Source organism: Achroia grisella, unplaced genomic scaffold (assembly GCF_030625045.1).
Source record: "Achroia grisella isolate CSIRO2021 unplaced genomic scaffold, CSIRO_AGI_Agris_v1 utg1320, whole genome shotgun sequence".
Taxonomy (NCBI): domain Eukaryota; kingdom Metazoa; phylum Arthropoda; class Insecta; order Lepidoptera; family Pyralidae; genus Achroia; species Achroia grisella.
Genome location: NW_026712621.1, coordinates 242324 through 269408, shown reverse-complemented (window position 1 = coordinate 269408; position 27085 = coordinate 242324). Strand labels below are relative to the sequence as shown.

At 34.7% G+C, this 27085-nt stretch overlaps 1 protein-coding gene across 2 annotated transcripts in view; it reads left to right on the top strand.

Annotated features, from left to right (window-relative positions):
* Window positions 1-27085, top strand: part of LOC131855195 (phosphatidylinositol 4-kinase beta) — a 56222-nt gene extending 29137 nt beyond the window's left edge. The window contains exons 2-10 of one of the 2 annotated variants that reach the window (XM_059206442.1): window positions 631-1525; window positions 8609-8809; window positions 11298-11564; window positions 16285-16446; window positions 22330-22563; window positions 23132-23310; window positions 23790-23901; window positions 24339-24480; window positions 26835-27085. In XM_059206442.1, coding sequence (XP_059062425.1) covers window positions 631-1525; window positions 8609-8809; window positions 11298-11564; window positions 16285-16446; window positions 22330-22563; window positions 23132-23310; window positions 23790-23901; window positions 24339-24480; window positions 26835-27016 — 2374 coding nt within the window. In that variant the 3' untranslated portion in view covers window positions 27017-27085. Of the gene's footprint in view, window positions 1-269; window positions 531-630; window positions 1526-8608; window positions 8810-11297; window positions 11565-16284; window positions 16447-22329; window positions 22564-23131; window positions 23348-23789; window positions 23902-24338; window positions 24481-26834 lie in introns of those variants that run through there. The other variant, XM_059206441.1, reaches the window with a different exon arrangement.

The following is a 27085-nucleotide window of genomic DNA, read 5'->3' as shown; positions in this document are numbered from 1 at the left end:
ACGTCTGTTTGTACAAGTGGAGCGGCTCTAACTCCATAAGACAGCAAATAAAAATAAAGTTCCACGTCCTCAATAAAGATTAACACATTGTTGTAGTTGTTGAACTGATACCGTCAACCCGCTTGGGTAAATCTTTGGCCCGCTAAGAGCATTGTTTACTACTGTTTCGTAGTTGAGTTTTGGCTGCGTAATCGAGGTGATCCTTATTCGAATGGTATGCGAGGCGGCGTGCCTGCACGGTTGCGTAAAGCAGTCTGCTGTACGCCAGCCGCGCTGTTGGACGTATACGTGCCGATACCACGTCCGGTGTTTAATTACTCGTAATGCTATATTGCGTGGCTGTTCGCATTGTTCTAACTTCTAACATCGAATGGTGCTCAAGCGTAGCCACCATGTTTCAGTGAGGGATTAATTAAATAACGTGTCGTGTTAAATCAGTGTTTGAATTTTGGAGTTACTGTTGTTATTGACCAAATGGTCAGGAAAATCATTGTTGTCGGTATACGGCATTATGAAGATCCATTTTATAAGTACGTAATCGTAAAAGTAAATAGCGATTCATATTGTCTACCTTGAAGACTAGTTACGTGTTAATATTGTGAAGTATAAATGGTATTTTTTTGTCCATAGACATGTGACGGGTGCAGGCGGGCCGCCGGCAGGATGCGGTCACCAAAGAAACAGATCCTTGGACTCTGTTCTTCAAAGGATACCAGAGGACATGACACCGACATCGCCGGAAGGCGCACCACTCCGGATTCCAATCGAGGTTCCCGCGCCCAGGTTGGCTTTACCACCTGAAGTTCCAGCTGGTTCAGATGATTCTGGAATTCACACACCGCCCGATGGCGCCGATGAAGAGAGGCCACAGCCACCCGCTGCCGCGAGATCCAGGGAAAGTCTCGATTCAGGAAATCCAGAAGACACAGAAAGACCACCAGATCCACCTGACACAATTGTCGACCCTCCTACCAAATCGGAAGTTTCTGCCGCGGACACGTCGAAAAACAAAGACTTTCTATTACGGCTATTCGAAAGTAAACTATTCGACATGAGCATGGCGATCTCATATCTTTTTAACTCAAAAGAGCCCGGCGTACAAACGTACTTGGCCAACAAATTGTTCTCATTCCCTCACGACGACGTCGACTTCTACCTGCCCCAATTGGCGACGATGTACATAGAAATGGGCGATGTAGCGGACGTGCTTAGACCGTATTTGGTGCACAGGTGTAAACAAAGTGCTGAGTTTTCGCTGCGGTTAGCGTGGTTGCTGACTGCATTCGGTGGTGATGCAAAACGGTCTAAGGCTACAAAATTGAGAGACTCCATATTGGCTGAAGAGATAAGACCGGCAGCGAGGAGAGGTCATCACAGGTCACAGTCTGACGCTTCCGCGTTGAGGCTGGCGACGCCAACAGCGAGACATTTAGGTGATCTAGCTTCTGGACGTGCGTTTGATAATGGGTGCCTTTGTGGAGAACAATGTTCGTGTGGTGCACCAAGATTAGCTCCCCAAACTCAAGTAAGTGTCATTACTTGCTTTTACATTTCTTATCATGCATTAGCTATTAGCATTACTAGCATTACTAGAATATTCTATAGTATGTAGTAGTCTATGATATGATCTGTCTGTGTACCTAATTTTATTCGAATCTGTCCAGTAGTTAAATTTCATCCTCAGAAACTGTCGCGTTTTTATATTAATAGGATTAACTGCAGTAAAATTGTCTTCTCAATGATAATTATTGTGATAGCGTTGATAATATTGATAACGAAATAAGTAAATAACTGAATATAATCATAAATTTCAAAGTACTGTACAAATGATAATGGAGAGATATCTAAATCTTAGTTTTTATAGTAGCAATGACGCACTTTTACTAAATTATAAATACTGTATTGTCTGTCGTTTCTTTTTTTGTTTTTGAACTTTTTATTTTGCCATCTAAAGTATAAAAATATAAAAGAGTTTTCTAGTATGTTTACGGAGATAACTACAAAATTCAAAACAAGTTACAGTACTTCCTTTCATAAATCAATTGAAACTGGAATTGATTCACTAAATAAAACCGGCCGCCAATAAAATAGTAATGAATGCTTTTATGTAAGTATGTAATTTTAGCGCAAGCTTAACTGAAATTAGTCGCATACTGTTTACAAAAATTGTAGCTCTAATTTTATTGTTTTGCCGTCGCAGTTATAGACTTTGCCTGTAATTTGTGGCTAACAAATAACAAACTCCAATACCATTATTTGCAATCATTGTGTATGTCATTATCTAAAACCGGGCCTAGCTGTCGGCACGTAGCGGGGGTTTTTCTTTTATGTATTTTCCTGTCTATCCGTATTCTCTTCTAAATATTGGGCGGGTTTTTAATGTAGGTATCTATTTTTGATTATAACAAGGAAAGATTTGATTATTTGTATTTGTGTGGTCGTTTCTTTATGGTATAATTTGGGATCGATACGAAAAATTCTTTGCTCTATGTACACAGGCATATTCTACGCTGACAGATCCACGGTTTGCAGCTAGTATCTTATAAAGGAAAAATTCCAGTTGATTATATAATTTAGTATCAAGTGCCGCATATTTTAAGGTTTAAGGAGTTTAAATCATGACTAGTAATTTAACATTTTTTCCGGAATTCCGCTATAAATAGGCCCGAATTCTTGTATTCGCAATGTCATAATACCTACTATTCGTGTTGTTATCACTAACTGAGTCTATCTAACATATGTGGCTATATTTATATTAGTGTATTATTGCGTCGCATATGGTTCACATTATCGTATAATAATGAGATGGAATATTCAAGTAAAGGAAATTGTAAAATCATAAGTACAAAGTATAGCAACAGAAAGAGTGTTGCCAACTTACACATGTCTATATTCATAATTTTATGTTTACTTATAACAACGACATAGTTTGCTATTTTTGATATAAAAGATGGCCTAGGTCTGTCCTCTTGATACAATATATTTACGGCCCAAACGAAAGGCTAAAGGAAATAGAGTCCAACATACAATACAATATGTCTTCACGTCAAATTTCATTAAGGTCCATTTAGCCGTAGCCGTTTATTTGTGAAAAGGTAACATACAAACAGACAGTAACATTTATATTTATAACATTGATTTGGATTGTTATGGATTTGATGGTGTTTGGGTTTTTATATATTTTATTCACGAATCCTTTAATTACTTCAACGGCAGTGCAGAATTTTATATATCAGTCAATTTGTTTTGTTATTATTCATCAAGGTTTTCAGCTTATATAGAGTCGGGCTCAATGTTATGTATGATCTTAGTCCAGTCGCACCAAATCTTATACTCTGATCTGAACTCTAATCTCAATATCTATTGCAATCTAAACCATTTTCGTAATGTTTTTTTTCAAACGTAATCAAAACTAAACCCAATAAATCTATAAAAATGTCGACGAGTCTTTGAAAATCTGAAAATCTGATTCCCTATTTCGCGTGGAACGCACCTGTTATACAAAATAGAAGCACCTTACTACATTGTTTGCTCAAGTATTCGACTACTGATTTTCAGGTAACGTAATGTTACACAATGATACATATTGTTAATCATAGTAACATTGATGAACATTTAACAACATCGTCTGAAAATGTCACACTAAATCGGCCACTTATTTTCTTCATCTTAACACTTATTATTTTAGGTCCTAAAATTCAGGAATATAATAAGATGCGAAAGGACGTAATCCATTGTAATTGGACTAAAATTGGTATCCAAAGTTGGCTTACACTTTTATTGATAAACTTTCAAAAATACCTGATATGTATGCTGCGGAGATTCGAAGGCGTATCTAAAACATTTTCTACTATCTTTATTATCTCCTGTACATATTATAAAATCCTGACGAGGTGAAAACCGTCTGTTTATCTGTTTTGTGTTAAGATAAAGAAAATAAGTGGCCGATTTAGTGTGAAATTTTCAGACGATGTTGTTAAATGTTCATCAATGTTACTGTGATTGTGCTACCTGAAAATCAATAGTCGAATACTTGAGCAAACAATGTAGTAAGGTGCTTCTATTTTGTATAAAAGGGATACTCACTCACTGCGTTGCTTGCATATTATTATAACTAGACACCCATCCCGGCTTCAGACAGATATTTTAATGAATGAATGAAACGAAAACCTCAACTTTCCTCAGAATTTACTGTTGATGTATAAAAACCGCATTTAAATTCTTTTAGTTTTTGAGTAGGATCATGTACGCGATGAGGAATTTAGTTTTATAATATCCGTTTGAATTTGAATGTATAAATTCTTATATTTCTGTATGTATATGTTTTGTATTTTTTTATTTTACTGTATTCTTTGTGTTTGTCTTTATAAAGCTCTATCTCTTGAAATACCCCGTAGTAGTGCCGTAGATATAAAGTTCTATCTTCTATATAATACAGTTTATGAAGTTTATGAGACAATTATCTTAATCCAGCATATAATGAACAGACCCTTGACCTTTATGTGAACTAAAATATAGCCATTAAAACAGCTTTATTTTCCGCATAGTGATAAAGCCTATAGTTTGCCACCCTCCGAGGTGCGGCGTCAATGTGTCTGCGCTGAATTGTTACAGTGCTTGGTTACAAAATTAGGACATGACCAACAGGCCACGCACCCTTTAGATTCAAACCTACGAGCGATTAGGGGCCATCCATAATTTACACCATTTATCGAAAAAGGGTGAGAGGGTCGACAAAGTGTGTCACAGTGTGACAAGGGCCAATGGGGGTCGTAAACTTCGCGACGTCACATTTGAAATTCTATAATTAAAACACAAAATTTTAACTAATAAACTATAAATGATAAACTTAATATTTTCATGTTAGGAAGGGGGTCTCACAAACGGGACCAACTGTGACAAGGATGGGGTAGGGGACAAACAATGAAATTCATGTTAGCTAATTTGTGGATGGCCCCTTAAAGGTATAATATAGCTAAACAGCCGTGACCTCTTTAGTCATATTTATATTGTTGTTTATAATAGTAATAATAAGTTGGGGGCGCGCCTTCTCCCATAGGGGAGTGGAAAACTGGACACGGAGATTATTTCGTATATGGTGTCAATGACCGACCGCTATAATGCTTGTTAGTTGTAAATCGTTTGCCACCTCAGAAATAAATTAATTGATATATTTATGTAAGTAATTATTTATACCAGTCTCATATTACCTTGATTATAGTTGATAATATATGGTAATTACTTAGAATTTTGCTTACGATTGTTTTTATTGTGTCACAATTTTGTTTCTTCGAAATTTCGAATTTTTGTTCTAATATTGTATCAAGTAGGCCACTGACCAACAAGTAAATTTAAAATATGCAATAGAAATTTTATGTGCATATAAATTTAATATTATACTCACACCTTTATCTCCAAAGTTAATCGTCACTTTCGACTACTAATGTATATATATGTATATTTGAAAAACTAAACCGTATGTCTCGGTCCAGTATCACAATATATATTATGAAATGTAATAGGAATTACCGAATGTGTGTACATTCATATTTAAAAAAGTAAACAATGTTTGTCTATCATGAACGTGAATATTCAACTATTAAGTTTAAAAGTTAGTCCAATGCTTATGCAGAACAAAACATAATAGGTAACTGATATACTCGTATATGTAATCATAATATTCATATAATACCATAACAATAGAGATATGAATAATAACGAAACAACATAATATAATAGATAATGTGGGAGTCCTTGGTCCATTTGGTTCGGTCATGAATTAAGGTTCATCCACTTTTAGATGGTACCGATAGTGGTGTATATTCTGATATTACCAGCGTTGATTGATTTGTAAAGTTCACAGCAGACCTATACGTAGGTGTTTTGTTTATTATGTATTATAGCGCACAAAACAGATTTTTTTTAAGAAATTATAATCGTATAAGAATGATCGATAACCAGGTGGGAAGTGACAAAAGATAAAATAGTTCTTGTCTCCGCGTGGTGATAGACTAATTGGCTTTGCGGCGAGATTGCATCTCTGTGCATTTTATAATGCATATATCACAGAGAGGGTTCTGAGCAATTGTTTATATTAATACCAGCTGCTGAATTTCCCCATCGCACTGCCCGCTATAAATTAAAATGCCATTCTATTCATCTGTATGAATGACGGACCTCAACCGTACGTTTTTCTAGAAACGTATTTCCACACACAACCACAATGTGGAATCACCTTCCAGCAAAGGTATTTCCGAACCGATACGATATTGAAACCTTAAAAAGAGCTTATTCTTTGCAATTCGCCTGGTGTTGCGGGTGCAATCACTTACCATATCATAGGCGGAGGCAATCACTTACCATCAGGTGAGCCGTTTGTCCCCTATGCTATATCAAAAAATCGTAATTTCACTGCAATATATATAATAAATATTTTTCTTCTTCAATATCTCATGTTTCACACCGTAGCTCAAGCTGCTAGCGGTTTGTACGAACAATTGTTCAAAGAAATCATCTAGTCCCAAACTAAGCAGAACTTATGAACTCTAGTGCACACTCTAGTACATCTGATAGATATACTATTACATTTCTTTTGTAAATGCTAGAAAACACCCAGACCAATACAAACTCATGATTACAAATGTTGGTACCGTGAGAGAAACCGTGACATTCGGAGTTAAACCACTAGACCATCGAGACCGTTGTATAATATATCTAAAATCTGATATGTATGATATATATATGATATGTATACAATGTCTATATAATCACAATTGCATCCATATGCAGACCAATGGTTAAAATTATTGTGTATGTTACAATATTGTCACACGGTAACATAGGTATCAACTTCTATAGATATTTTTGGAACCCTATTAGAAAAAGAGGGGAAAGTGTTATTTAGTTAGTTTGCCGTGTCTGTATTTTTGTGTGTATGCATCGTAACTCCTAAAGAAATGTGCTGATTTTGATGCGATTTTTATCTTTGAAAGTTGAGTTGATGGTATAGATCTTAGCCACAAAAGATATCGACAAGGTCAAAAGGTTTTTACTTTCTACAGTTTTTGTTGTGGTCCGTCCGTCGTCCTCCTCCGTCCGCATAATTTAAAAATTTTATTACTTTTTTTTTAAGTATAAAAGTAAAAATTACTTACGTAACTAAATATAGCGTATCTACGTACAACGTGTGATACTAGATATCAAATGTTAAGATATATTAACTCACAATCTCTGACACGCAATGTATATGTTGATATCTAATATTTCATACTTTCGTATGTATTAATTTACATTACTATCACGACTTGTAATGAAAGTCAGTTTTATCTACCGTCAGTATAAAGTAGGTATTATAAATATACATTAGATAACACAGCTCATGTATTATAATAATATTTATTAAATTATTTTCTATCGCTGTAAAGACGCGACAGAATATTAATATGTTTACTTTTAAGGATTATGACGTAAACATAATAATTATATTACGTTTACGTTTGCTATTGTATTTTTTCGCATTGAATTTTTATAGTTATGTCTTTTTAAAAGATCGTTCTGACGAATCTTAAAAAGTTGACATGTATATGGATGGATAGGTGGATCAGTATGAGAATGTAAGGTCGGCCTTACTCAACTTTAAGATTGGAAAAATCTACGAAACACATGTCAATAGCGTAATCAAATTTTATTATTGCTTTTTCCATTGCTATTTTTTATGTTTCAAACGATTATGGACTTACAGAATTAATAATCTAGCCTCTGTACACTGAGAGTATTAGAGTACAAGTATTTTATAGTAGCCAATGTAGCGTGAATGCTAAATTTCAATATTCTAGGTCAAAAGGAAGTTATTTCAAGTATTTATGAACAAATGATCAGTGCGTAAATTGGTATGGGAATATTAGCTACCACGGTCAAATGCGTTTTAGCATTTAATTAGAATAATTATTTCTTGCAACATTGTTTCGAAACCTTATTTTCTAAGGAGGCATCTGACGGCCTGACGTGACAAATGATAGACAGGTGGTTAAACAGAGTACAAAAATTTAAAGGTACTTATTAAAAATGAAAACACTTTGTGTTTCATTTAACAAATGTATTTTTCATGTTTGCCTCTTAATTTAACATACGTTCTGCGTTGGAGTTAGACTCAGAGTACAAACTAAAAACTAAATTAAATCCAGATAGTTTTAGACCAAAATTACGAGACTAACAACACACAAAATGGTTGTAATTGGATTTGCGCAACCCAAGAAAACTATCAGTAAATTCTTAGAATGTTCTTAGCACATTTACACTAAATAGTAATAGTAGGAGTAGGGGCAGTATTTGCTCGTTTAATGTATCTTGGCCTTTAAAAATAATTGAATTGAGTAAGATTTTATTCGACACTAGACTCTGACTTCGCATGAGAGTAATTATTATAAGGATGTCGTTTTAACATAATCAATTTGTCAAAGCAATTTTGATACCGATTCATTGTTTATTTATTAGTTAGAGTTATACATACTAAAGAATCATATCTCTTCACTTTCTAACATTAGTTTAGATAGACCTCAATTTACAAACGATTCACTCTTCCTATTCTAATCTATTATTATGATTGCAGTTCCTGTCATCGCTCACAAATATCGGTCGACGTCTCGCCGGCGTGGCTGATAAGGAGCGGCGTAATGGCCGGCTACGGGCCGAACTGGCGACGTTGGATCTGAACCTGCCCGCGCGAGTGTGGCTACCGCTGCATCAGCGGCCTCACTACGTGCTCAGGATACCGCCGCATGCTGCAGCCGTCCTTAACAGCAAGGACAAGGTATGGATATCCGCTTTATAGATAACTACTAGTATTAGTGGCCGACCAATGAACGAAATTAGAACATAATAAAAAATTCCAAAAGATCTTTGAACCAGCCATATTAAACAAAATAGTATATGTGTGTATGTGTCAAATAAATCGTAGTGTGTGTAATGTTTTTTTATTGATTGAATGTATGTTTATGTATGTATGTTTTGGTATAATTATTAAAAATTATTGGCCTTCTGCGGTCCTTCTCTATATAAACTATAAATATAGCTATTTTAGTTAGTCAGGGATAGTATTCTAATTCAAATATAAAAGAATTTTTGAAATAGGTCTCATTGTTTTCGTTTGTTCGTTGAAAAATACAAGTCATTCGTCTTTATAATATTAGTACAGATAACTAATAGATCCTGGATAATATTGCACTAAAGTAAAATATGATGAAATAATCCTCATATTATAGGATTTAAAGGCTGAAATAATAGCAACATTTGGTATGTATTTCTCCATTGCCGAGCGCTCTTTGTAATATAGAATGCATGGAATTTGTAATGTCATTTATGTACTGGAGTCGTTTAATATACACGCCGTTTCTTCAAATACCTGTAAATGGCTTTCCTCGTTAAGCCGAATTGGAATATTGGTCTGAAAAGAATTGTATTGTAACCTCAAAACGCCAATAGCGTTGTTTTGGCGTTTCAATAATTAGTTATAACTATTGTGATACTTCCTTAGTAATACAATCAATACGGTGCACGAGTCGCCGTTTGTTGCTTTTTCTATTGAAATAGTGTCCTTTTCTGTTTTAAAACGATCGTTTCTGAGAAATGTAGGTTACTTGGTAACTTTGTTGTTGGAATTAAATAATGTGCAGCTATTTTGGTATTCAGAAAAGTATGTAGTAATTTGTAAAGGTTATTTATGTCATACCCAAAGCATGAGTAGATTTTTATGTGTAAAATATCAAGGTAGACTTTGTAAAAAGTCATCTGCGTGCTACCTCAGTGTCATCTATGTAATTCAGCCACCAAGCTTGCTTTGTAAGATGTGTTTTAGTTGAAATGCGAGATAAGGTAGTAACATTAGGATAAGAGTAGAGTAGATCGTTCGGTTGTATCACGGACATCATGATAACGTGATGTCCGTAGTGCTGTTTATGTACATAGGCGATGGTTGCCATTTACAGTCAGCTTGTTTAATGTAAGTAATTGAATTACTTAAGTTGTTTTAAGTTAAGTTTTGATCGCTGTTCCATGTAAACATCCTTTTAACGTACATAGTATTATGGTGCATATGCGTATAATAATGAAGATATGTAAGTAAATAGGTCTGAAAGAACACAATTTTTTTTTTAATCATGTATAGAATTGAGGGGAAGTGACAATTGAAATAGCATTTTTTGTAATTCATAGATACATTCATATTCAAGATCACACATACGTTGGATTTCCAAATAGATCTGGTAATGAGATAAACGCATATATCGTGGCGAATTCGACCTCTAGATTAATATCCAATCCAATCGCGATAATACGTCCGAGTAGAATGCAATGCATGTACAATCGGTTCTATTACAACCTTATTCAATTAACAGAGTGGCTAGAATTGAAGTGGGTCATACGGATGTCATTAATGGCCACAACTTACTGATTTTTTTTATCGTACTTATAACCGTTAACGATTCGAAACAAAATTAAGAATAATGCGAGAACGTTTCAAGGATTTATCAAACGCATACCAGCAATTAGAATTAAAGTTACGAAATTGTAAATTCGTGTTCATTGCTCTACTTTATTATGGTACACACGACTTGTTTCATTCACAATAAAGTATAGTGATCGAGTAATATTTCTATGTTGATTCCCCATACAAATTTTATATTTATCGTGTGCAATTGTAAAGAAATTTTCTACGGCCTAGTTCACATAATGATACTACAAGCTTTCTTGTAATGTAATATGGTAAATCTGTTGCTTTTGCAATGCATCCGTAGAATAATCGATGGTCTGAATGTGTACGCTGTGGTAATTATTTCTCATTTGAAAATGATTGAACTTGTAAGATTTCCGTTATATATAAACTACTATTCTTATTATTTAACAGGCAGATTTGTACAAAGTTGTACGTGTACGGTTCGCAACTGCAATTGTCACCTACATACATACATAACCAGTGTTTTTTTTTATTATTTTAATGCTATTGCAGATTATACGAATTACGATGATATAGTTTAAACTAAACATGAAATGAAATTTTATTTAATAACCACATTATTGTAAATAATAATTGTTAATTAGATTTAAATAGTGCTATTGCGGTTTAAAAATTCAACTATTTTATGTACATATATGTATTGTTTATCATTTGCCGCGTATATTGTTATATTCATAATATTATATTAGTATAAAAATACATATTTTTACTGTATTATTTTGTTGTATAATGCAAATAAATAATTTGTGTACCTATAAGTTTTAATGACTGATTGCTCACTCCACAGGCGCCATACATTATGTATGTGGAGGTGTTAGAGACAGATGGACATGAACCGCTGCCACCTCGTCTCCTGCCACCCGCACCCCCCGCTCCTCACTCGCCCCCCATACGGCATACGAAGAGTGAAGAGAACCTGGTACCGGAATGGCCAGTATGGTCGTTGTACTCGGCTCTGGATGATGTAGACGCTGGTGATTGCTGGAGCCATGATGATGAGGAACTGAGCACGCAGTATGCTAATAGAGCACCGGCCCCCGATAGTTTATCACAGGTTAGTACGTCACGTTTTTTTAAAACTATACTTGACTCGCGCTTCTTCGTCTGTATCACACTTACTTGACATTTATCATTATATTTCACGCAATTTACTTAATATATTTTAAAATTATAGTCTATGTGTTATTTTGATATATATCATATTGTAAAGTTTCATCGAAATCCGTTTAGTAGTTTTCTCGTGAAAGAGTAACAAACATCTATCCATCCATACTCACAAAAATTCGCGTTTGTAATATTAGTAATACTAACTAACCCGGATTTACACGGATCTGGTTATTGTAAGGATTTCTATTTTTTAAATAAAATTATGTAAAATAGTTGCTACTCGCAGTTAATGTAGTTTTGTAAATGCTATGGCTAAATGCTCTACAAGGAATAAATAAACGAGGCACGTTTTGTCCGTGGAGACTAAAGTTTCCTTGTAGCAAATGTGAAATTACACAAACACGTGTATGTAATTTTTCACTAATTTTGTATTATAATATTACTGATGACGAGTCCTAGGGAAACTAAAATGGTTTCCCTAGGGTTCGTCTAAATACGTGTCTGAATATAGTAACTATATTATCACGAGGTACACGTGTATGCTGAATGAAATTTTATATTAATGTTATATGTGACAGTCCTGATTGGTCTGAATATTTATACGAGGTCTAGGAAAATATATTAAAAAAAAAAACACTATTTTTTAATATGGTCGTTTAGCCATTTAGTTGGTGCTTTATAGAAACGCCAGTGTCCATCATGATTATCTGCATATAGTTGAGAATACATTTAAATACAGTAAATGTATTTCATATTGATTCTAAACATTACTTATTTCTTTAAGGTATGTGACATAGCATTGAGTAAGCGATTAGTAAGTGATGTTCGCGCGATGACCTCCTAAATATTTACACGCGAATTTTGCATGCGAATATTTTATTGTAAAGAGCTAGAAATATGACTAGAAAGTTATACCTACACACTTTCTAATATTACACGTGTGTACATTTTCTTTCCCGTATAACATTGCATAAATATATGGGCAACACGTAACTCGTTACAGCCCACGCGTTTGTTTGTATGATTCCGTTTCTCAAGGTCTTGACGACATAAAACATGGTACGTGTACGTCTGGAAAATCTGGAGTAAGCAAAAAAGTTGATTTTAACGATCGTACGCATGCTGGAAGTCTAAGAAGTAGGTTGCGAACGTAGTTGCTCAAGGGGGATTTTATCTCGCCTTTAATGTTGAATTGGGGCTACATAAAAGTGTTATTTTCAATTTTTGTAATGGCTTCAAGTTTTGTTGAGCTCTGTTTAAAAGAATTTATACAGAAATTAGTGGTCTCATTTGATTATTCAAAAATTACATGATACAGAATATACTTTTTATTAGGTTTGTAAGGGCTGGATAAATTATATTAATTTGTCAAATGAACTGATCGCTTATCCTCAAAATTTTCTTTTTCATGCTGTATCTTACATATATATTTCTCAAGCCTAAATTAAATTCATATTTATAATATTTTATAAGTAAGTATGTTAGCAACATTTATTAATATCTAAAACAACAACAAGTAATTGTGTTATATACAAATTTAATAAAATTTCGAATATAATAAAATATAACACAAGATCAAAACACTACATCATAAATAGTATGAGTTCACTGATAGTTTATTGACTTCTCTGTGATATCACGAGCGCCATAAAGCATAGATGGAACGGAACTTTTTGATCATGTGCTCCGATCAAATATAAAATTAGTTTTGGAAAACAAAATTACTAAATAGGTATTATAACATATTATTTTTTTATGCAAATTTAAACGAAAATAAAACTGGTATGCCTACTTTCAAATTAAAAATTGCTATAAAATTTATGCTACCTATTATTTATTTATTACGGTAATTAAAACAGGTAATATTTATGTTTATGTAATAAATAAGGTTTCATATTAAAAATATGTGACTAAAAATATCGTAATGTTTTTATATTCTATTTTCATAATTGAAATGAATGCCTTAGTCCTATAAATTGCTTTATTGTTGCCACTTTGTAATTATAGCTAGTCAGGAGACAAAACCAGAGCCAACCAGGCAGCCATTATTATTTATTACCTATCACGTTCATGCTGCAGTGCTTGTTATTTTTTATCAATAATTTTATTTAAAAATCTTTATTTTTAAATTATGCGGTTATGTAAGATTGTGAGATATGTATATATCTAATACAATATAAAATAATCTTTATTCACAAAATATAAACAATATATTATAACTTCTAAAAATCAATGAATACTATTAATATTTCATACTAAAATGCACTGGATTTGTTAAAATAACATTACTATTTTTAGTTATTGAGTCAAGTATTACATATTTAATTTCTCATTCTATATTAAAAACACTATACTAGTAAATTAGTAGATCATTTACATATATCACGGCGCCCCATGCTCGCGCCTGCGTTTCCGCCACTCTGATTATTCACGTTTTAGTACACGTGTAGTCACAATCAACCAGCCGCCTTTGACGCGAATAAATGCCGAGGACAATTGTCATTTCGTACATCCATCCACTGTGTTATATGATTGGGGCCCCTAGAACTTTTCAGTTACATTACACTATATTAGGTTACATTACATTACATTATATTAGGTCTAACCAAAGTAATGCCAAGGTTGTAGATGGCTCCATTGAGCGGGAATTTGTATTAAGACGGTCTGATCCGTCAACCTCAGAATAATGTCGTATTCATAAGTCCTTTAGCAGTTTTAAAGTGCATTTCGAACTCGCCCGTATTTTCATTCAGTCAAGCTGTAAAGGCAAGGTACGGTCAGCAGTACTGTACAGAATAAGCAAATAAAATGGTAGGTATAACTGCTTAGACCTTCGCAACTTATCTGGGTTAGAACTGGCGTCACAATGCATTACGTAATGCCCATGGTACCCCATCTATATATACACTGTTACCACTTTCCATCATAATTTTTTTATGTATAGTTAATTGTATTTTGTTTATAAAATACCTTACCTATATGCATAAAATGTATTGGTCGTATCTAATGTATGAATGGGATTGAACCAATGTTATCAATGACAGGATGTAAAAGAAGGCCAATAAGTATTAAACAACCATTTCACACTTAAAAAATGACCATTCAGTTTATTATAATAAGAAGGTATAGGATAGTACTTACTATGTACTAATTTATTGACCACAAATTTATTTAATGTTATAAATAATGGAGATATTCGTATAAGACCAATCTGTTAAGATCGACCTCACATGTGTATGCAAATTAATTCTAATGACATATTATAATGGAATTAGTAGGTAAATACCTTTTGACGTACGTACAGACAAGCGTATTGTAAACAGTAATCAATGTTAATTAATTAGAATCGGAAATTAATATTAGTGCTGGCATTTCCCGTACTATGTGGACTCATCACCACATCACATTGTTTTTTTTATTGTTCGTACGACAGTGGGCTATATATTTTTATCGTATGATAATGGTGCACCCACCTGACGATGACGATTTACACTGGCAGTATTGTAGGCATCTATAATATAATTATTTGAAAATGCCTATGTTGCTTGATTGTATTTAGAATGACTGATTTTATTTTGTTTTTACTTTGTAATTTAAATATTGCCAATCTGTATTAGTTTGTGATAATTAAGAGGCGGATGGAGCCTCAAATGAACAACAGGATGTTTATTTGCCATCATTATTAAACCTCCAAAGAAAAAACATTACTAAAATTAATTTATTCTCTTTTCAAAGTATTTAATTAATTAAGTCCAAGGAATGTAGTTTGTAATGGTTTTTTGACGAATTAAGGTCGGCCCTGAATTGAGTGACAGGGCGGATGCTACCTTCTATGGCTTTGTATTGATTGACCGATGATAATATTTTTATTGTAGTATTATATTTTATGTTGTGGTATTAGGAATAATTGAACACATACGTAAATACCGGCTGCCACACTCCCAATCATGATAAAATAGTATTAAACTTCATTGATACATAATTAATTAAAATAAACAATATCCGTAGGTTTATAGTGTATAAATCGATTATGAATAATTTATTATCATTACTTACAAGCTGTATTGAAAAATATATTTAGATAGATTTAGAAAAAAAAGTTATAGTAGACAGTAATATTTTTTTTTTACATTTCTTCCAATATTGTTACCATAGTTACAACTCTACCAGACGCAAATCTAATCATTTCTCTCTATCCTAAGGTGCCTGGAAGGGATCGCTTATTAGCGATAAGGCACTTTATACCTCTTTATTTTGTGTTTATTATTGTGTTTTCATTTATAGATAGAAATAATCTTTATTCAAATAAACTAAATATAAGCACTTTTAAAAAGTCACATTTTTTTATTTTACAACTCATTCGGAACGCAGACTCATCACAAGAAAAATGAGAAAGGAACTTGTGTGTTGCTCTTTTAAATAAAAGTTGTTTTAAGTAGATTTACATTAAGAAGGATTAGACATGCGACAATCAACATAGAAACCGCTACGCACTCAATCTTTGTTCAATCCGTTCCAATCATAACATTGTCAGCGAATTATGAAGCTATGAATTTTAAGTTAGATGTTTTCTACAAAAACATTAATATCATTTGTATATATACATTTTTATATAACTGTATTTTCTGTTAGAGGAACAATAGATTCATTTATTCATTTTGTTATAGGTATCAGCGATATCGGCATTGTCAACATCGTCATGTGGGTCGCGGGAGTCAGTCGCGGTCGGGGCCGGCGAAGTTAGGAGGAGACTCGCGGACGCCACCGCAGCTCCCCCGCCCAATGCGTTCAAGCATGACCCAGCTGATCCATCAGCCACGGCGCTCAAGGTAATTAGTGTTTTTTTTTATGGATGATAATAGAATGCTGCACCCGCCTGCGCTAACGATTTACGCAGACGGGACACTAGTATGATGTTAGCCCATTGTGATAAATTCATCGAAAATGATGATTTCCAGGAGGAACCGCGTGGAGGTCAACCTGACATGGTACATGCTAAATGTCAGTTAATCACCGAATAAATAGCTTAATATAAATACATCCCGCAGATAGTACCTCCTAGACTTTCCCGTTTACAGGTTGTATTGGGATAGGACTATAATAACAGACAAAACTGTAAATCACAACAGACCAGATATAATACTACATGATAAGAAAAATAAAATAGTTTATCTTATAGATATTGTAACACGAAACACATATAATCTTCTATCTACACATACGGAAAAAATGGCAATAAAACTAAATAAACAATGGCAGATAGAAGTGAGACTGTGAAAACTCTCCCGATTATTATCTTGTCTGCATGTGTCATTCAAACACATGACACAACTTCACCCACTTACCTTCATACTTGTCCAAAAAGCAGTAATACTAAATACCTATAGAATTGTCCACAAATTATTGACTTTCATTTAAAAAATATTAGTCGTCATCATAATCTATCTTTTATAATCTTTTATAGTTGTCATTATGTGGTGCTTTTCACCCGTACGTCTATCACTTATCATTAAAGGAAGAATACATAAAAGTATAATGGATAAATCACACAACGTCATCTATTCCCAAAGTAAGCAGAGCTTGTGTTATAGGTAGTACACAACTGATATAATATCACAAGGTAATTTGGGATGCCCATGAACATGTTCAAGTATACAAGTTCTTGAATATATACTTATTGAAAGAAAGAAAGAAAGAAAGAAATATTTATTCAGTGCAATATTGTGTATTAGTATTATACTTATTGTGTATTAATAGCCCCCAAAAGTACGAAAATGGTATCATAAAATATAACAATAGATCGAAGTGAACATTACAGCAATCCTGATAATAAGTAATCAATTTATGACCAACAATCGATCAATGGAGCCTAATCTTGAATGAATTCAAAACCCTAAAAACAACACCTGCCTACAAGTAAGACGTGACGTCAGAGTGTGTTGGTGGCGTTCTTTGATATACATATCGCATATACTACATTACGCACTTACATATATGTTATATACTTTAGAATAATGATATTCTCTAAGAAGACGGAAGCCTACAACTGCTACGTATTATAATATGGAATCTCTGTGTTCCAATATTTTGAACTGTATTTTTTATAAATGTTTAATTATTTACTACAGTTATTAAATTTTTCAATATTTTTACTAAATGCACATAAAATTGTATTAGGGGATCCCCTGTGTAGGGGATGTAAGGGAGCGCGAACACCAGCCCAGTGCTCTAAGTCAACGATTCTAACAGACGAGGCTTCGGTTGGCGGTAATTCTAACTACACAGTTGATGATGGGCAGCAGCGTCATCGGTGCGAGAAAACTGAAACTGCCCAGCGTGGCGATTATTTCCTCCCATGACAACACAACCATGGCCCCTAGTTCCCGAAATAAGCTCTGCTATTCCTGGCCAAGGCGGCGGTCATGGTAACGGCAGAGCAAGGGGTGCTAAGAATCCCCGGGCTACGGTAGGCCGCCAACACTCATTGACCCTGACTACGTATAACGGACGTACACTGCGACTGGATGAACACCTCGCGCAACTGGAAGAACTGAAATATATAAGATGGCATATTCTTGGTCTTTGTGAAGTCCGAAGAGAGGGGGAGGACACCATGACTAATCTGGCCATATGATGTTACATGAAATATTATGTTGAAATCAGTGTGTCGAATATTTATCCGTATTAAAGCTAGAGAGGTATAGCCTTAAAGTTGTGCAAGTATACGTTCGTTGATGAAGTAGAAAGTATGTACGAAGACATATCCAAGGCCATACATAACACCTCAAAGGCATTCTACAACATTGTTATGGGGGATTTTAATGCTAAAGTGGGAATCCAAACCGGCAGCGAATCGACAGCTATGGGACCACATGGTTTTGGTAGTAGGAATCATAGGGGGCAAATGCTCGTCAACTTTCTAGAGAAAGAGGGGTTGTTCTTGATGAATTCTTTCTTCAAGAAACAACCTCAACGAAAGTGGACGTGGCAGAGCCCCAACGCTATGACCAAAAACGAGATCGACTTCATCTTGACGGAATCTGTCTCTGTGATCACTAGGTTTAAAACCGGAAGCGATCACAGATTGTTGTGGCTCTCTGAATATCGATCTCAAGCTGGAAAGAATACGCCTGATGAAGTCGACGTCCGGCCAAATATGCTCCAAACCATATTGGTTCTAAAGCATTCCAATTAAAACTGGAAAACCGGTTTGCTGTTTTGGAAACCACAGACAGTATTGATCGATTTTTCAAGGATGAAACGAAATTTTGCGAGAAGAGGCGTACAGGAAAAAGGACTAGACTTTCGGGAGAGACTCTGCAGCTTATTCAACATCGACGCGACAAGTCCTCAACGCTAACATCACCAGAACACCGGGTATTGAATAAAAAAATTTCAAAATTGGTACGACGTGATCTCCGATCCTCGAACACACTTTTAATTGAAAAAGCAATTGAGCAGAATCGGGGATCAAAAGTGTTCGTCCAACAGCTAGAAAGGAGGCACTTGTCGAAGGTAACCACATCTGCAGGGACGGTTACCGCTTTTAAGCCGGAGATTCTCTCGGAATGAAGACTGAACTGTAACATGCATATCGGCCTGAATCTCTTGTTGTCGATTCCATTACACGCCACTACACTGCAAAATTAGTCCATGTGATGGCTCTTAAACAGCTCAGAAAAGCCCCAGGTGAAGACGTAACATGATAAATTCCTGTGAATTTGCCGTTCTCTTCACCGCTGTGGAGTAGGGCCATAGTTATTCTGTTCTTCAAAAAGGGAGATAAAACCCTACTGAAGAACTATCGGCCCATCTCTTTGTTAAGCCATATATACAAGCTATTTTCAAGAGTCATCACGAATCGGCTTGCGCGAAGGCTTGATGAGTTTCAACCCCCGGAACAGGCCGGGTTTCGAAGTGGTTATGGCACCATAGATCACATTCACACAGTAAGGCAGGTTATACAGAAAACAGAAGAGTATAATCAACCTCTGTGTCTAGCCTTTGTTGACTATGAGAAATCGCCTTACTCTATCGAGACCTGGTCTGTTCTGGAGTCTCTGCAGCGATGCCAAGTCGAGTGTCTCTATAACGCTGCAACAATGACCGTCCAAGTACAAACCCAGCAGCCTAAGCATATCCACCTAAAGCGTGGTGTAAGACAGGGGGATGTTATATCCCCTAAATTATTTACAACTGCGTTGGAGGATATGTTTAGAATGCTGGATTGGAAAAATTACGGCATTAATGTCAGCGGCGAGAACATCTCTCACTTACGATTTGCTGACGACATTGTCATCATGGCTGAGTCGCTGCAGGATTTACAACAGATGCTGAACGGCCTCGCTGAATCGTCTCAACGCATCGGTCTTCGGATGAATTTGGACAAAACCAAGATCATGTTCAATGATCGCATTCGTCCGGAACCGGTCGCCATTAATGGAGTATCTCTCGAAGTTGTTCAGGAGTATATTTATCTAGGGCAAACGCTCCAACTAGGTAAAAACAACTTGGGAGGGAGGCCAAGAACGAATACAGCTACTCGGCATTTGGGAAACTTCGTCAAGTCTTCACAAAGCCTTAAGACCAAGGTTTATAACCAGTGGTCCTACCCGTCATGACTTACGGTATATCGAGACTGGTCCACCAACTCAAAGTCGCTCAACGAGCTATGGAAATAGCTATGCTTGGAGTTTCTCTAAGGGATAAAATCCGAAACGAAGTGATTCGCCAGAGAACTAAGGTCACCGACATAGCGCATCTGTAAGTTGAAGTGGCAGTGGGCTGGTATATCTGTCGCAGAACCGATGCTCGCTGGAGTAGGCGTGTTCTAGAGTGGAGACCGCGAATTGGCAAACGTAGTGTAGGACGCCCCGCAGCTAGGTGGAGCGACGACTTACGTAGGGTTGCGGGTAGTAACTGGATGAGAAGGGCTGAAGATCGTGCCCAGTGGCGTGCCTTGGGAGAGGCTTATGTCCAGCAGTGGACTGCAGTGGGCTGATGATGATGATGATGACATAAAATTATTTATTCCTACGATTCTGTTCGGTTAAATGCTTGAGTTGAAAAAAAATGAACTATTATTTTGAAATGAAATAATTTATTTAAAATGCGAAATATTGGTAGAGTAAATCTGATGTTACATGAAATATTATTGATCAGCAATATTTACCATATAGACATGAAAGTGTTCGTTTTACATAAATATTCTTGGACAATAAAAATTACCAAGTGACAGCCAATTCTGTAGTTTGTGTTTGAACAATGTATGAGATCTCAGTTCTTTAATCTCTTTTGGAAGGTTGTTGTATACTTTGATTGCCATGCAGTATAAATATATCTTATTTAAATCTAATCTTTTTTTTTTTGTAAAATCGGGGAGGGGTTGCTAACAATGTGAACTAATAACCCTATTACTCGCAAAGTCCATGTACCTCCCTAGAAATCGTCATGATAAATTCCTGGTGAATTTGCCGCGCTGTACTAACTGACCTGACCTCATTCTCATTCTTTCATCCTCTATGTGCCTCGTCAGCATAAATCGTTAGCGAGTCGGGTGCACTATTCCATAATCATCCTTTAAAAAAAGTTTAGTCTATACTGTTGTTTGGTTGACTTACGTTCCGATGGACTCCAGTTGGCGTATTTGGTTGCCACGCACCGACTTCTTGCGAATTACTCGTATTCGGACCATGACGACTGGCCGACGGTATATCAGCGGCCTAAGTCATCTTGGGCGGCTCCGCGCGAGTGTAGACGCGGTATATACTAGTATGATATGTTTGGACTTCGACGTACATAACATCGTATCCGGTCTATTATATTGTTATATAGCATTTTATTGTCACGTCGATAAGTTTTTAATGATAAAAATATTAATGACGTTATTGATACATTCATAAAAAAAAAATAGATATTTATGATACCTGAAGTATCATAAATCAGTAGATTCTCTCACCAACGGCCAGTTTAAATGTATTTTATTCTAAATATTCCCTTATTTATTCTGAATTATAAATTGTACCTCTGCACTTATCGAAGGTTGACTGGTAGTGAATGCCTATAGCCTTTTGTACCGTATTTTATCTTTACATATAATATAAATAGTAAAATTGTGACAAGGAAAAGACTGTTTGTTTGTTAATGTTTCGCGTAAGACGGTATGCTAATAAAACGCTAGACCTCCGAGGTCGTAACTTATTTAATTATGCACTACTGGTGGTGGAAGATGTCAAATAAAAGATGGCGTTATGTAAATGCTTTATTTATTGTTGGTGGTAGATATATCACGGACAATAAATACGATCTACAAAGGAAGTCGCAGGATGCACTTGTTTTATAACAACTTGTTTATATAAAGCATAAATTAAACAGGGACACAATACTATGTTCTTTACTTGCACACTACTAATACTTTGCAGTATTTCAAGGGCAAATCAATATGATTGATATATGTATATGTATGTATGCTCATAATATGTAATAATTAGTATATTATTGTGTATATGTATACTCTTATATCTATTTAATATAATAAATGATTATATTTAATATGATAAAACCAAACCCCCTTCGAGTATCTCTGCACTCCCTAAAATTGACTAGTAGAGAATGATATTAGCATTAAGCCCGCCTATTGTACAAAATTCAATAAAAAATTAAATGAATAAATAAATTGTGTGACATTTAAAATAAAAAAATTAAAATTGCAGGAATCATGGGAGAGCAAATTAGCTCGAATGCGTTCATCGTCGCCGTACGGAGCATTGGCTGGCTGGAGACTCCTCGGCTGCATCGTGAAGGTCGGAGATGATCTTCGGCAAGAGATGCTAGCCGCTCAACTCCTCAGGAGACTGCAGGCGGTGTGGGCACAGGAACGTGTGCCATTGAAGTTGCATCCATACGAAATACTGTGCTTGGATAAAGAGTGCGGACTTATACAACCGGTAAGTAACCATTTTATCGGTCAATTATATGGATATTTATATACAGTTTATTGTGCTTGTAAATCATAGTAATCAATTGTTATCTTTACATATAATAAAATTATCGTAATATGTACATAATAATGTCGTGACGAAATTAAGGTTGTACATTACATGTGTGATATAGAGCCCAAAACGAAGGTTTGAATTTTTGTTTTTTTATGAGTTAACGCTTGGTACAACAAAGTAATGGCTCGACAGATTATGACTGATATGATTTTACTTTTTCACTATCTGACCCGCGCAACTTTGTCTGCATCACAATTCACATTTACCATATATTATATATCACCTTATTTGAAAGCATTATGATCTGAAAGACCGGAGAAGATAATGCTAGAAATTAATCAGAAATTCTTTCAGAATTAGCTCTTTTTAAAAAGAAGTTTAATTGATCTATCAGAAAATTATTCATCATATTTTTGTTGCATCAAGAATGCTAATTGTATCAATTGTGATTAATTGTAACAATAGTGATAAAATCGACTAATACTTCTTTTAAAGTTTTAAAAAACTCATTTTTTGACAGGTTTTAAACTCAGTGTCACTGCATCAAATTAAGAAACAGTCGGGCAAGACACTTCGCGCGTGGCTGGAGTTAGAGCATGGCCCTCCGAACAGCGAGGGTTTCCTACGCGCTCAGAACAACTTCGTAGAGTCTGCAGCTGCCTACGCTCTCACTAGCTATCTGCTTCAATTGAAGGACAGGTAGGGTCTAACTAACCGTGGATTCAATATATGTAGGATTAGGAAATCAAAAGTGAATCAGTTCCCTAAATAAGTTCTAACTATACTCTAGTTAACATATAATAAATATATTTGCAGGCATTTACAGGCCCTGATTTTCAGGTGGACCTGGATATCAGGCATGTTAATTTGGATAATTTACTTGGGTAACCATCCCTGTGCCCTATAGTGGCCTGTGCCCCTTCTAACCTATACCTACTCAATTTGTAGGTTACGATAGGGCCAATAAATGACAATAATGAAATATAGACAACCTACGCAAATTATAAAAAAAAAGATTTATGAGTAATAATTGACAAGTATATTTACAAATACCATGTAAATATACAAATATGTGATGTCTTTGAAAATTCATTGTCTGTGACGGGACTTTGGAAGTTTGTAATCATTAGATAACAATGTGAATTTATATTAAATTACTTAATATGTATTATCTACAGGCACAATGGAAATATATTGTTGGACAGCGCGGGCCATATAATACACATTGATTTTGGATTCATATTCTCAATATCACCCAAGAACCTTGGATTCGAGAGTTCACCTTTTAAGGTAAATACTGAGATCGAAATTTCATACAAGCATTTATTTTTAATCTTGTGCTATTTGATATTCTATATTCATACAAAATCTTAAAGAGACTACATTGTGAATGTAGACTTTCCTTCTTTTTTAAACCTGATGGTCCCGGTGTTCTAGTGGTTTAGCACACCGATTAACTTCCGATGGTTTTGGATTCGATCCTTCCCACAAAAAAATGTATTCGTTGTTTATAACGATCTGGGTGTTTTCTATGTAAAATGTGTTTGTATTTAAAAAAAAATTATTTAAATATTATACAGAGTTATTATTATGAATGTAGCTATAGAATAAAGAGAACCGTTGAATAATACTTAAAAATCTAGATTATTTGTTAATGATTATTTTTATTTAATTTAATGTGTTATCAGAAAATAAATTATATTCTGAAGAAAATATTATCTTTATAGTTAACACAAGAATTCGTGGAAGTAATGGACGGTGAGCAGTCCGACATGTTCCAATACTTCAAAATACTAATACTGCGCGGACTTATTGCGGCGAGGAAGCATTGTGATCAGATAATACATATCGTGGAATTGATGCGAATGGGTAAGTTATTTTTGTATAAATAACTTCAATGCACAAAATACCAAGGTAAAGTACATATGATGGATTACGCCTTACGCCAAGATATATACGGTTATTTTTCTCAACATGGTAAAGGATTTAGAATGCAATGTTAAATTGGTTTTACTAATTATATTATAAAAAAACATATTCTTAGAACTAAAAACAATAATGATAGAAATAGAATCGAAAATCCTTTATCATAAATATTTTTTTAATGTACTGCTCATTCTTAAAGTTGAATAAGAAGAACGAGAAAGAAATTTGCGTGTTGTTCTTTTAAATAATTGATATTTTGTGACGTGAGCGTATACTAATATGTTCGGTGTAATCTCCAATACTACTTAGAACTTAAAGTCAGACGATATTGATAATTAATTTACTATTAAATAATCCGGGGAAAGACTACGACAAATGGGAGCTGAGCAATAAGAAATGCTGTAAAAACGGACAAAATGTGACGCTATTACTTTTACATTATTTCAATTTAGACATGACTATATTTCTATTTAAACCTAATTAAATCCTAAATCGTTATTGATTTACTATAGTCAATAGACTAAATAATAATTTAACGTAGCTCAAAAATTTAAACAGTTATAAATGATTCGTATTTATTTATCTATACTGTACAATATGTAAATGTTAGCAGTGCAAAGTAAACAAATTAAAAATCTTTGGATACCTACCATAAGTCGTCTTACGTCAAATTAATCAGTTATTTAAACACTTACATCTACATTTACGTAATATTTACTACATAAACACATCTGTACTTTGTTGTATTGCTATTAATTCCTTGTTTATTTTGTGATGTCTGACCAATGTCAAATAATGACCGTTTTCACTTTTCATCAGGAGGGCCTTTGTTTGTTTGTTTTCCATTCTATCTCGTGACACACGGGACTATTAAATACCTTGCCAGTTTATGGTCACTTTTATTCGATGGGTTATCGAATATAAACTTTGAGTATACACGCTATGGACTGATTTCCATCACGTGTATGAGTGTAGCGTAGCTTTGAGTGTACATGTAGCAACAATTGAGTTTCTTGTCAGTTTTTCTTATTGAATCTGTATACTGAACTGGACGCTAGAGGAAAATATTAATGCAACAAATTTGATGTTCATAAGCGGCTAAAATGTCCTACAGGAATAAATTACTTTTGATTTGGTTTGATAATGCTATTTCTATAAGTAAACCTAATCTAAAATACCCTTGCATCGAGAATCCATAGGCATTTATAATAAAATGTATAGCCAATAATAACTAAGCTATTAGATATTAGGGGGCGTCTTAGTCCTCTAGAATAGAGTATGAATTGTACCCATACATCACATGATAAAATGATGAATGTGGTGCTGTTTATATGAAAAGACTATGTTTATATGTATAATGATGGTTACTACTAACTAGGTGAGCCGACAACTTGATTGCCGTCCTAATTACTTAAAAAAGTAAACATAATTATATAGAAATTCGAAAATCATTACCCTCATTTCTTTCGCAGTGAAGAGAAAATAATAGACTGTAAGGTGTGGCGTACTTTTTATCCATAAAAATACAGCACAGTTCTAATTCGTGTTGATAAACTAACCATGAGCTAAGTTAGTGAGAACAAGTTCATTTGTAAAAATAAAGTTTACACTTGAACTTTAGGTTAAAGAAAAATGATCTTTATTTTGTACTGCTAAAAACGGAACTCGTTTCTCACTTGTGTGAGACGGGCGCCAGACGTGCTATCTTGGTTTTATTTACAGATTCAAGTTTTTATTTGAATGTAAAAAACAAAGGTCATATTGAATGAGGTGTGAAGAGTGTAAACACCTTAAACTATGGAACCGGTATCTTGTTGATAAATAAATCATTATAGTTACCGTTTCTATCTGTATAGTACACGATAATGTACCAATCGATTCTAGTTGAATTGGAATAAATGAAATATAAAAATGTAAAAGTCTGTGAATAAACTTTTCTGTTTGCCATAAAATAACTATACTGTCGAATAAATGTCTTTTATTCAATGTGTTTACGTTTTAATTGTGTCAAGATTGTGTTAAGGCTGCGTTCCAGTGCACACCAGATTTTTTTATTTTTGAATTTCTGATTAGGTCCTTGGTATTTTATCTATAATATATAGGCATTATTGTTTTTTGAGCATGCTGCTGAATTAGTCCATGGAGAAAAGGAAGAAACTTATACGAAATTTTCGACAATCTCGAAACTGCGTGTAAAAGGATGGAAAGAAAATGAAAAAATTATACTTTGAAATATTCGCTCCGGTATTGAAGAAGAAAAATTGTAAATATTTAATTGATTAATCCTTTTTCCACAGGCGGTCAGCTATCCTGCCTCCGCAGTAGTAGCGCCGTCTCGTCGCTGCGGGCGAGATTCCATCCGGGCCGTACTGAACCGCAACTACAAACGTTAGTGGACCGGCTCGTTAGAGACGCACTACACTCTCTCTCCACCCGTCTCTACGATAACTACCAGTACTACACCAATGGTATACTATGAATGGACGCGCGGAAACCTGCCCTCGACTCAATACACATAAGGTTTATTTATTAAATTTTGGTACGAAAG